Here is a 12,862-nt window from a genome sequence, read left to right on the forward strand (position 1 = left end):
TGAGAACATGGATCCATCATGCCTTGTTACCACTGTGCAGGCTGGTAGTGGTGGTGCAATGGTGTGGGGGATGTTTTCTTGGCACACTTTAGGCCCCTTAGTGCCAATTGGGCATCGTTTAAATGCCACGGCCTACCTGAGCATTGTTTCTGACCCTTTATGACCACCATGTACCCATCTTCTGATGGCTACTTCCAGCAGGATAATGCACCATGTCACAAAGCTCGAATCATTTCAAATTGGTTTCTTGAACATGACAATGAGTTCACTGTACTAAAATGGCCCCCACAGTCACCAGATCTCAACCCAATAGAGCATCTTTGGGATGTGGTGGAACGGGAGCTTCGTGCCCTGGATGTGCATCCCACAAATCTCCATCAACTGCAAGATGCTATCCTATCAATATGGGCCAACATTTCTAAAGAATGCTTTCAGCACCTTGTTGAATCAATGCCACGTAGAATTAAGGCAGTTCTGAAGGCGAAAGGGGGTCAAACACAGTATTAGTATGGTGTTCCTAATAATCCTTTAGGTGAGTGTAGGTTACAACAATTGATTACATAAAAAATTTCACACATTTATATAATTCAAAGGCATTATCTTATGTGGCAGAATAAATAATTGACTAGATATTACAAATAGCTTTAGAAGTTTTTTTAATTACCATATTGAGTTATTTTACCTTGGGGTCCATCACACATTCTTGCATTGTGTCTGCGTTATTTCTAACATGTGGTCTATGAAGACATGCATCTCACTTATGTTTGCATTGTGTCTCGCTGTTTTTTCAGTATCTCACACCACGAATGCAGCGTTTTTAAGAGTTTGACTTTTAAAAATGCACCTTGAAACCACTGCATTTCCTTTTACTTAGGTGCTACTTCAAATTCTCATAGCTTCAATGATATTGAAATCCCCTGTATTTTTGTATGGGTCAGGGGTGTGATTAATAGACACAAACTAGTGATAAATGACTGAAAGTATTAAAAGTCTATAATGGTTTTATGGTTTCACAAAAAGATAATAATTATGAGACAAAAGCTTATTAAACAGCAGAAACAATGAAAGGATTAACCATCTCTAATTAGGAAAATCACACCATTAGGAAAATCTGACCAACAATGTTTACCTCACCCCCCTTTTTTTTTATTTCAAATTGAACTATCCCAATATCATTCCTTTTCAAAAAGGTTTTTTTTTTTTTTTTTTTTTTTTTAACCAAGCATTAGATCACTGTGCATGCTTTGCATCCAAGAACAATTTATGACAGAGAAATATTTGTAACAATATTGTCCCATTCATTAACATTAGTTAATGTATCATCTATCATGAACTAACAATGAGCAGTGTAGTTGGTTGGTTCTGTATATATATATATATATATATATATATATATATATATATACATATATATATATATATATATATATATATATACATAATTTGTTATTGTTAATAAACACAACTGTTTGTTTGCTCATGTTGGTTCAATAACGTATGATAATATACGTTCAATAATGTAACATCAAAAATGTATTAATAAAGGTTAAATTGAACATAACTATTAAGTGGTAGCCTTAAAGCCAACTATTCTTATCTATTTCAACCTAAATTACCTACTAGCATATGCTTGATAAATTAACTTACTTGGTATATACATTTAATGAACAAGAAAAATATTACTATAAAGTGGCATTATGGTCTATCTGAATACCTGGATTACCTTCATGTAATCACCCACAACCTAACCTTGAGCACTACTCTTCAGCACAATAACCACAAAAACAAACAAACTTAAATGTCAAACAAACACGCATTAAACGCTAACAGGCCTTTCCCTGTACTAAAAAACAACATTTACTCCCCTTATCCAGTCCAATGCGAAGCATGCTGGGAACTAAAAATCCACTGCCCAATTTTCAAAGTTATCGAGACAATTTCTAAATAAGTTACAACTTATTTTCTTTTTTAAAAAATAAATCACTCAGTTAACTCAGAAACTTCACAAATACACACAATATTAAGTTGTTGTCACGATCAACATTTTTATGTCAACAGAACTCCTCAAAATATTGTTTGCTGCTTAAAATGTTTAATTAAATGAATAAAATAGAATATTTACTTGCATCCATTTATCTAAGGTAAGTTCAATGATTTTATTGTATAGTGTTTAACATTGTACTACTGGGTTTTATCCTGGGTTGGTATATTTGGCCTAGAGACCATTTTAAATTATGAAAGATATCATATACTGTCTGAGAAAATGTATAATAATCAACCTTCACATATAATGGTTACTGTTCCATATCTTGGGGTTGTCTCTTTCTTTCGGTGGGGAATGGGGAATTGAAACCATGTCACCACACTATTGCATGCTAAAAATATACATGATGGAGCAGCAAGGCCAAAGAGCATCTCGCATCCTGACAGGAAGAGCTGATAACTGAGCATACAGTATTTGAGCTTCAAGATTCTTCCTGCGCTTTTGTTCTGGCTCACAGTGACTGTGACGCTGGGATAGACAATGCTTATTTAGTTCTGCACCCACCTGTTGATGAATGCGTTGTTGGAGACCCACTCAGGATCCTGTGGCAGGACATAAAGAACAGTTAATATATGCTTCGACATGGACAAGGCCACTGATCATTTGATCAATCAAAAACTTTTCAACATTTTAAACATTCAGTTTTTGCTGAACAATGAGTTCTTGTAGAAGCGGATGTTACAGTTTTTTGCTGACTAATTATGTATATATTTATACATCATTTATATATATATATAAAAAATCAGATTTAAAAAAGTTTAAGACAAGGTTCTAGGCAAAAAGTGTTATATTCACATGCATCACTCACAAAACATGTCTCATATTTATTTGTGCATAATATAAAATATAACATAACATATTATAATAATTCAAAGAGTGAATTCACATTCCATGCAAAGCTAGAGGAAATTGATTGTGCATCAATGCATTTCTTCAATAAAAGTACATTTCATTGAGTGTTTTGCCAACAAGCAGTTTTAGTTTTGTGAAAAAGGGTAATGCAGCAAATATGGGAAAATTGAAAAGGTCAGTATGAATGAATTATTAGGTGAAAATATTAGGGTAATTTTGATTGATAGATAAAGGCAGAGAACAAAAAGTTAGACAGACTGTAAAACCTTAATGTAAAAGGAAAGGAGAAGAGCAGAGAAAGTGTGCATGAAGTTCTAAGTCTTGGACAAACGTCACAAAAAATGCGTTATGTGTTTTGTCAGGGACATAATTTTGGCTGATTTCATCATACGTCACTAATGAAAAACCTTCTGCTTGTTACGGGTAATCTGTGTTTGTTTTGGGTGGGTTTGTCACATGTTTTAGTTCCCTTTCCTAGTTTTTAATTTGTTTCTATGGTTTCTTGTTGATTTAATTATCATGTACACCTGTCATTCATTTCGTTGATTGGTTTGTTTCTATTTAAAGTTTCTTTCAGTTCATTGTCCTGTTCTCGTCAGGTTTATATGGTTATTCTGTTCGAGGTTTCAGTCAAGTGTGTTTTGTTTTGAGTTTTGTTATTAATAAATCTTTAAACTGCTGTGATTAGATCCGTTTCTCGTATTTATTTGCAACTGACGTTGACACTGCTTAGATCTTCTTTTATTATGGAGTTAAATCTGTAGTAAATGCCAAAGTATTACTGACGTAACAGACAAATAATGCAATTAAAAAAGAAATGAAGACAACTAAATAATTCAATGAAGACAATACAAAAATATCTGGAATAGCAGCTTTAATGGGCAGAAGCAACTAATGTGGTACAAAATGTAAATGTGGTTCAAAACTTGTGAATAACAATAGATTGGATAGTTAATAGTGCATGATCCAGATATGGCAAAATACTGATATAAAACTCAGCATTCAGAAAAACAATTACCGCTGAAAAAAATTGTGATTTATATTGTGTTTATAAAAGTTTTGTTTTATTTGGCTGATTTTTTCTCTATTTTTTAAAGCTGTGCTATTTTTCCTCAGCAAATACAATTTAATATCTGCATTGCTAAAGAGCATAATTTTACAGCGACAAGCTAGGACACCTGTCATAACTGATTCACCCTGATTCACTATTGATTTCCATAGTTTGAAAAAATAAATAAAAATACTATGGAAGTCAATGGGGTACATCAACTGTTTGATTACCCATATTCTTCAAAATATCTTCTTTTGTGTTCAGCAGAAGAAAGAAATTCATACATGTTTGTAACAACTTGAGGGTGAGTCAATGATGACAGAATATTAATTTTTGGTTGAAAAACTATCCTTTTAATTCAAAATGTTATTATTAACCTTATTATTTTCTTTATTCAGTGGAACACAAAAGGAGATTTTTTTTAAATAATGTCTGAGCTGCTCTTTTCAATACCAAAAAACAAAATAAAAAATATTGTCATATTCCATGTGTTCTAAAGCCAAAGCTTGTGGATTTTTGGAGCACTTTTGTGGTACAGAAAAGTTTAAACAACCTGCAAAACATTCATTTTTGTTTACCATGGAAGAAAGAAATAATACAGATTTCTAATGACACAGGGTGAGTAAATGGCATCAGAATTTTAATGAAAAATAAGAAAAATGTTTTTACAAAAAACTTTTTCAACATGCAATAAGCATTTGAAAAAATAAAATAAAATACTGTCAATATAGCATACCCATGTTATGTTCCACAAAAGCAAGGCACAACACCACAAATTCAAAAAAGATCAAAAACTGATTTTTACTTTGGTTTAATGTAGTGGTAATAATAAAAAGAAACCTCTCAAAATAATTTACTCACAACTCATACTCCTAATGACATAAAGGAGAAAACACAATTTAACCATGATGAAACTCATAGAAACTTTGGGGAAAAAAAGTTGCTCAACCCTTCAATTACATCTATTGAAGGTTACACATCCAAAGCAAAAAGACAAGAGAAACAACATGATGCATTTGTTTCTCTGATTAGATATTAGTTGACTAAACTGTTTGGAAAAACATGTGGGTTTAGCAGAACTGGAAAAAATGACTGGAAAGCACTTTTTCTTTTCTTTTCTTTTCTTTTCTTTTCTTTTCTTTTCTTTTCTTTTCTTTTCTTTTCTTTTCTGATTAATTTTTACCAACCTTAAACTATGTAAAAGTACCACTGTTACATAAACACTTTGAATTTCATAGATACCACTGTGGAAATAGCTGAGGTAGATATACATTTTCAAATGGCATCATATACAAATGAATATACTGTGGCATACAAGTACATTTTTCTGAAAAGACAACTGAGCAGACCAGAGATAATGTATCTCATTTCCCCCCACACGTGTTTCCAAACATACATTTCTGAGGTTAAATTCTAGTCGTTTTAGACACATTAAGGCAATCTAGTCAAGTAGCAATATAGGCAAATAAGAGGCACAAAGAAATATCCCGAGAAAAGGAGAGAGAAAGCATGAAAAAGGACATGAGAAAAGAGTCACCGCACACAGCTGGACAAAGGGAGAAGGGCAAGCTGGCGTTAGTGAGTCAATAGCTTAAGCCGTGTGATCCAACTGACCAGTAGCGAGGGCTCCGCGGGAGGCCGTTTGGGGGAGGACGTCATGGGGGTCTTTTTGACTAAGTCCTCCTGATAAGGAATGGTGGCGCTGTTGTGTAGATCTGCACTGCCAAGGAATCGGCTGTTCCGCGAGTAGTCCATCCCGTAAGCGGGTCTTTCGGCTGTGAACTTGTACGACGAGCCCGGGCCCGAGGCCTCCTCAGCGATAGTTGGTATTCGCTCGTTACTAAGGTATCTGTACGGAAGATCTTCACCTGCAACAGAAGATTAAAAAAATCCTTGTCATTTACAGATGTTTTAAAGCAAATTCATGTTTCAACAATCATGGTATGTAAAAATGTTTACATTTTATCTGCAAATGTGTAATCCACTATTTGCAGTGGGGATATTTTTCTTGCAATCTTGGTTATAGATTCCTGTGAGTAGAGTTTTGCTTTTATGAAAAGTGGTTTTCATATGCACTATGAAAATCAAAATGTGGGGTTAGTATGATTTTTTAAGTTTTTGAAAGAAGTCTCTTACACTCACAAAGACTGCATTTATTTTATAAATATACAGTAAAAATGACTAAAAAAACAACTATAGAAAGTTCCAAAGAACAGCATTTATTAAGATTTTTTGTAACAATATAAAAGCCTTTACTGTCACTTTTGAACAACTGAATGCATCTTGCTGATTAAAAGTGTCAATTTACAAAAAAAAAAAAAAATCAATATACATATTTCGTAGATGTTTTTCTTAAGCCTCTAACAGATGTTACAGTCTATGTGTTGTAGGTTTGTTTTAGTTGCTATGGTGTTAGATTAGCTTCATATGTTTTACCTGTGTCTTGTTAATTATCTTTTTACCTTTTGTGTATTTAAGCCTTCTTCAGTTTTCACTCCTGGTTGGGTATAGTCTTAGTACTTGAGCTATTAAGCTGTATCGGTTAGCTTTTGCTCATTATTCCAGTGTTTTCTTAGTCTGGCTATCACCAGAACAAGATCAATCTTTTAAGATTGAACATTAGTCTGAGGAGTCTGCTCTGTATTTTCTACTGCAAAAGAGGCGAGATCAATGGGCATAGTTCAAATGACTCAAATGTACGCAATTGGATAGTCCTTCAACCAATCAGACCAACGATCCGGGTGACATGACATACTTTGCAGGAAATGTGTAACCAAATGTGTTGATCAGCGGTTTGCAGAAGCAGCAATGGAATCGAGCGTTTTTCGCAGGTTATGCAAAAAAACAAAAAAAAAACATGAAAGTTAGTGGTATTTACACCCACTCGAGCGATTTGTTTGCTAAAAAGAAGCCATTGAGCATCATCGAGAGGTTAAAAGTAATTGGACAGAGCCGTAACGGCTCTGGAATTGGATTGGATTAAACCCGCCAATAGCGAGCCATGTGGATAAGCCAGTTTGTGATTGGTCCCCGCAAATTTGTAAAGGAAGCAGCAGAGATAAATGTACAGGTTTCCAGCCTGAGCTGCAGGGTGATATCAAATCGCCGGCAGATCAGGCTGGGTTTACCCAGTCTAAGTGTTTTCTAGGTACATTCATGCCATGTAGTAATTACCGTAACGTAAACTGTAAAAAGCCTTCACGTACTTGTAGAACTTGTAATTACAACGTGTAAACTCGTAATTTTCTGAGAGCTACGACTTGGCCGCTGTGCCACCTGACCAATGCAGATTTAAGATGTGTCGGACTTGAAGCAGCGCTGTGCAGACCGATTGGTGTATCGGTACATCAAAGTACCGCGAGCACGATTCGAAAGCATACAGAGCTTTATTTACGGTAATTATAACATGGCGTGAATGTAGCAATGGCATGTGCTACAAGTTGAGCTACAGGAAAATTATGCTATGTTACTTTGCACAATACCATCATGTTCTTGGTGTTCTTGCATACTGCATATCATGTGAAGGTTACTGACTTTATATAGTCACTGTACAAGTTAAAAGATTATAATTTTTGATTTGGGGGTTAGAACACGTTAAATGTATAAGTGTTATATAAACTAGGGTATAAGAACATTATTGTGCACCTTTTTTCTTATTTTTTACAAACCGATGGGACAAGTCTAAATTAGTTTTTGGAGCAACAATAATATTGATTCTTATGGTGTGTTCACACTTGTAGTTTGCTTCTCATGGTTCTTTTTTCTCTTTTTTTTTGGTTCTCTTTGTCCCATTTTTCTAGCCTGGCAAGCCAGACCTACATCAAGATGTTAGGTCTGGCAACTCACCATAGACACGGCTCAATCCGAGGGGCGGGATAAACGGCTGTCTTTCAGATTCCCTCTGCACGCAATAGGACAGCGCTTCAACCAACCAGAGCGTTTTCCCAACAGCGGAGCTAACGTTAGCTGATAGATTCAACTTTTGAATCTGGCCGGCAAAACTACAAACACATCTTCCTTTTTTAAGAATGACTTGTTCTTTGCTCTTTTCTCAAAGAAAAACTTAACTCCAAGTCCTCCAGAGTCGCGGCCAAAGCCGATTCGAAAGACTGTTCGCCAGCAGCAGCCGTCATTCTTTGTTTTCAAGTAGCAGGGAACTGTCGCAACTCTGTCGTCATTATGTTAAGTCCGCCCCGCCTACTCTATACACGATGTGATTGGCCTGACCCAATTTAGGTTTTTGCAGCTCGAAAGTCAGTGGAGAGTTGCTAGACTACCCTGGCTGCAAAATACATTTTGCTGCCGCTAGGGTGCGTCTAGATTTCTAGGCTAGCATTTTTTATCTTTATACCAGCTAAGAACTTATAAAATGTGTAAAGGAATCAAACCAGCACCATGAATTCCTCCATTACACACACAATGAAGATCTGCTGCAAGAAGACGCGATTCTGATGCCTGTACCGAACAGTAATGGGCAACATCGCTCCTATGATGAGAAGAACCAGGTATGCTTGAGCATTCTGTCCTTTTTAGGTTCTTATCCTGTTTTTAGGTTCGGATGGCAGCGTTCAGACTTATTTCTATTTCCGCACTAACAGAGCAATCGCACCAGAATTCGCTTTAATTTAACCAAACCTGCCAAGTGTGAACACACATAAGTTCTCCAGTAAAAAAACATCAAATTCTCTGTCTGTCACAGAGGCCTGTGAAGTGGCTTAAATGGATTAGTTAATGTGGCACGTTTGTGAAGGTGTTCTGTACCTTTCCGCCCTTGAGTCCAGGGCTTCGCATACAGGTCTGCCACGCTCAAACTTGTATCCACTGGCATAGACAGAGGTCGCTGTTTACCTGTGTGTATATTCATGAAAAACAGACAATTACAGTCACACTCAATGAAAACATACAAGAGGACCTGGCATGCCAATGGAATTCTTTAATTTAAGATACACTGCAATGATCCCATTCCCATTATCTATTAGAACAGCATCCACTCTAGAGATTTTAAGTTAACCCCCTGAGGTTGACGGTATCGCCGGCGATACCAGCTCGCTTTTTTTTTATCAGTGTAAAAGAAACTCATGAATACTCTGTTGACTTTGATTTTCCATAGGAGTTCCATACATCAATCGATTCTGTTAAATGTGTATTATTTTTGTGTATACTCACAATAAAAACATAGTGTTGTGCTTTTCGACAAATAAAGAAAAATTAACACGAAGCGAGTTCTGCCTTCTCTCTGTCCGTGTAGTCCATTCTGAAACGCGTCCGAAAATGAACCATAACTCAGTGAATACTTCTCACACATACAAGTGATATATGTCTTTATGAAGCTTGAAATCTCTTCTTTTAAATGAAGTAATTTATATAAAAAACAAATATTCTCATCTTGTGAAATCTGTATTAAAAGAGAGCGATTCCAGTCGACCTAATTAGAGCTAATTCAAATGTAATGTGACTCCGCCCGCGGAGAGCGTGCGCTATTCAAACGCAAATGGCTGAGGTAATCCGCGCAATCCTGTGAACGCCCCCATCAGCTCGAGAAAACCAAAACACAAGTTTATTCAGAACATTACTTGCTTACACCGTCTTGCAGCGCTGTGAGGAATAATGAGGAATACGAGGAATACGAGCTGAGGAATACTAGTAAGTTTTTCCTTCTCGGGTTTCTGTTTATTGACGAATGAACGGCATGCGCTCTGTTTTTTCTCCATTATGGACGCGAGCTCTAAAAAAAAAACACTAAAAGACTTTCAAACTTTCACAGAGACCTCAAAACAGAAAGTACAAATCCTTTCTTTAAAACGAATTTCGTTTTGTATCAATTGTATCTTAATTTTAATAATTTTTTCATTAACAACTTTCCTGGATTTAAAGTAAATAAGCCTATCGTCAACGAATGATGATGTTTTAGCAAACTGTATTGCTTTACTGAGATGAGTAAAAATCGACTGAAATATGTTGAAATAAAATGTTGGCTATTTGTATAAGCAACGTAAACTGCAAATTAACATTTATATGCCCTAATATTTCATGAAAACAACTTTACAGTCAGGCGAAATATGAAAGACAACATTTTGTTTAGTAGATTTGGGTACAGTTTTTACTGTAGAATATACTGCCTCGTCAAATAAGCTTTTGTTTAGCAATTTCTATATATAAAATAGCCTAATATTTTTGTCAAAAATAAAGTCATCAACTAAGATGTTAGCTGTTCCAATGTTGGCTATATTCAAAGTAATGAATACATAGATAAAATGTAGGCCTATAATCTTTCTCTTTTTTTACAAAGAAAGAGTACACTTGAAATATTGTTGAAATTGTAATTATTGTTGTAATTGTAACCTTTTTAATAAAATAGCACAACATATGTACAAGATAGATGTAAGCAAAATCTTAAATGGTCAAAATAAGTCATTGTGGCTCAGCCAGTTTCACACCTGTGTGAATGGCTCATCATTATGCAGAGTGGGTGGTAATTCAGGTGAAAACCACTCCTCGTTCACGCCCCCTCGCATATTGGCTTTCCAAGCAAAACCTGTTTTACATCAATTTAAATCAATGTATGGTTTTATTTGAACGATAAAGCAAGACTATTTTCACATAATTTTGAAGAAAAAACTATAGGCGACGACATCCATTGGTCAAAAGTCTTATTGACACATATTTACTATGTGTTTTGTGGCCTTATTTCAGAAATTTTAGTTTTTAGTTTTTTCAATATCCACGCATAAACATTATTCTCTCAAAAATTAAAACAAGTACATACACGTGGCTCACATATTATGGTAGCCCTGTTTGTGCTTTATAGAGTGAATTTACACCTTTGCCATTAACATGTTTATAAGCAACTGAAAAAAGCACAAATGTAAGAGCATGTCAGAACATCTCAAGGGCCCAGAAAACCGCTCAGACTCCAGAGGGTTAAAAAACATCTCTGTATATTATAATACAGTGTGATGAAGTAGTGCTGTGTCTTAGTCCAATAAAGCACCTTGGTCAGCACCTTATATGGTGCTATATAAATAAAATGTGATATCTGACAATGATGAAAATCATAAAACAATGGTTTACTGTAAATCTGAAATACTGACCATGTGATGAGGATCTTACTCTTGGACGCATCTGCACGTTGACCTCAACCGGGTGAACAGACATTTTGTCATAGTCTGCAATTGTGAAGCGCCGGTGGCTCTCCAGGTCCAGGAAGGAGTTTGGGGACTCGGAGCCTTTAGGTCTGGCACTGACGCTGCTGTATGAGCCATTCCGTACTTCCCTATAATAGCGGACAAACGTTTATTTAATCAGCAGGAACAATTAAATAATGTAGATACTCTGATTTCAGAAATACAGAGCCTGGAAAAGTCAGAAATCTACAGAAAAGTAATGCATTGGTACCAAGTGATGGTATCCGATGTTACTTTAGGGCTGTCACGATTCCTTGTTTAAATTCGAGCATACTCAAATTTAACCGAGGAATCGTGAGTTCGTCAAGTATACATGAATCGAAAATCGTCAAGTATACTTGATTTAAAAAAAATCCTCACTTGTCTCGAATTAACCGGCAAAATACTAGAAATGGCACATTCCACAGATGAGAATCCATATTACTCGATTAATCTTCAAAATAATCAACCGATTACTTGATTACTAAAATAATCCTTAGTGACAGCCCTAAATACCATTATACTCTGGAATGTTTACTATAATCAAAACACCATGATATTCACAAGGTATTTGAAAGCTACATGTTGCAAGAGAACATTGACGGAGGTTTTGGCTTCAGGCTCACCGTGGAGTGTAAGGCACTGAGGGAGGTGGAGGGATGTACAGGTCCAGTATGGCAGGCTTGTCCTTTCTACTGCACAGTTTGGCAGATTCGTCTGGTGACTGACTCTTACTGGGAGAGGTGGAGCTCTGTAGAACATGAGGAAAACCTTTTGTAAAACATCTCTTCACAAATTAAAAGGCACATATCATCAAGACATCACTAAATGGAGTAACAAATAATAAACTGATATATCAATGTAGCAACATTTGTTCAAACAAAATACTTAATATGATGTTAAATAAATTGATTATATGTATACAGTATAATATAATGATTCATTATAATTTTTCAAATGATACAACAATAGATAAACTGTTCAAACAATATTAGACATTTAAGTGTGACTCCAAAATCTTTTTGGGACCACTGCATAAACCGAAACATGCCACATACACACAATTTTTTTATTTGATATGAAGATTTATAAACTACGGTGCTCCACACATGACATGCAAACGAAAAAAATATAGCGTGGCCACAATTTACTAATTCATTCACTTCTTTTAGTTAAATCATGGCCATGAATTAAGAATTCATTCGCAAAATGTATTCATTTGTTTCTTCAGTTTAGTAAATCATGGCCACATTGAACTACTTCATTCCCTTGTTTTGATTGAACTAATTTAAGTGAACGATTTAGTAAAACGAGGCCATGATATGCATTTTTTTTCCCTGCATGTCATGTGCGGGCCTCCATAATAAACCACAGCACTTTGTTCAAATAATATTGCTGACATTCCCTTGGTGTAACTAGAGCCCTTTAATGATTAGAATGATTTCTGAAGGATCACTGAAGATCGGTGTTGTTCACAATACATTTAAAATATATTAAAATAGAAAGCAGTTCCTTTAAATTGTAATAATATTTCACAATATTACTGTTTTACTGTATTTTTGATCAAATAAATGCGGTCTTTGTGAACATAAGAGACTTAAAAAAAAAAACATTGAACTTTTTGACCAGAAGTGTATATTTGGTCATATAGTATAAAATGAATATTTCATGCATGTTTTCTTCCACCAGAAAACACAATTCAGTTCACTTCTATGTTCATGTGAGAGTTGATGACTGTTAATGCGTTATGAA

At 35.3% G+C, this 12,862-nt stretch overlaps 1 protein-coding gene across 3 annotated transcripts in view; it reads right to left on the bottom strand.

Annotated features, from left to right (window-relative positions):
* Positions 1–12,862, bottom strand: part of LOC308707756 (connector enhancer of kinase suppressor of ras 3-like) — an 81,361-nt gene that overhangs the window by 19,919 nt on the left and 48,580 nt on the right. For all 3 annotated transcript variants that reach the window (XM_081394397.1, XM_081394398.1, XM_081394399.1), the window contains exons 10-14: positions 11,737–11,861; positions 11,039–11,220; positions 8,709–8,795; positions 5,562–5,815; positions 2,549–2,586 (exon numbers count right to left, since the gene is read on the bottom strand). In XM_081394397.1, the coding sequence (XP_081250523.1) occupies positions 2,549–2,586; positions 5,562–5,815; positions 8,709–8,795; positions 11,039–11,220; positions 11,737–11,861 (686 nt within the window). The remainder of the gene's footprint in view (positions 1–2,548; positions 2,587–5,561; positions 5,816–8,708; positions 8,796–11,038; positions 11,221–11,736; positions 11,862–12,862) is intronic.

Source organism: Scardinius erythrophthalmus (genome assembly GCF_964197995.2).
Source record: "Scardinius erythrophthalmus genome assembly, chromosome: 19".
NCBI lineage: Eukaryota > Metazoa > Chordata > Actinopteri > Cypriniformes > Leuciscidae > Scardinius > Scardinius erythrophthalmus.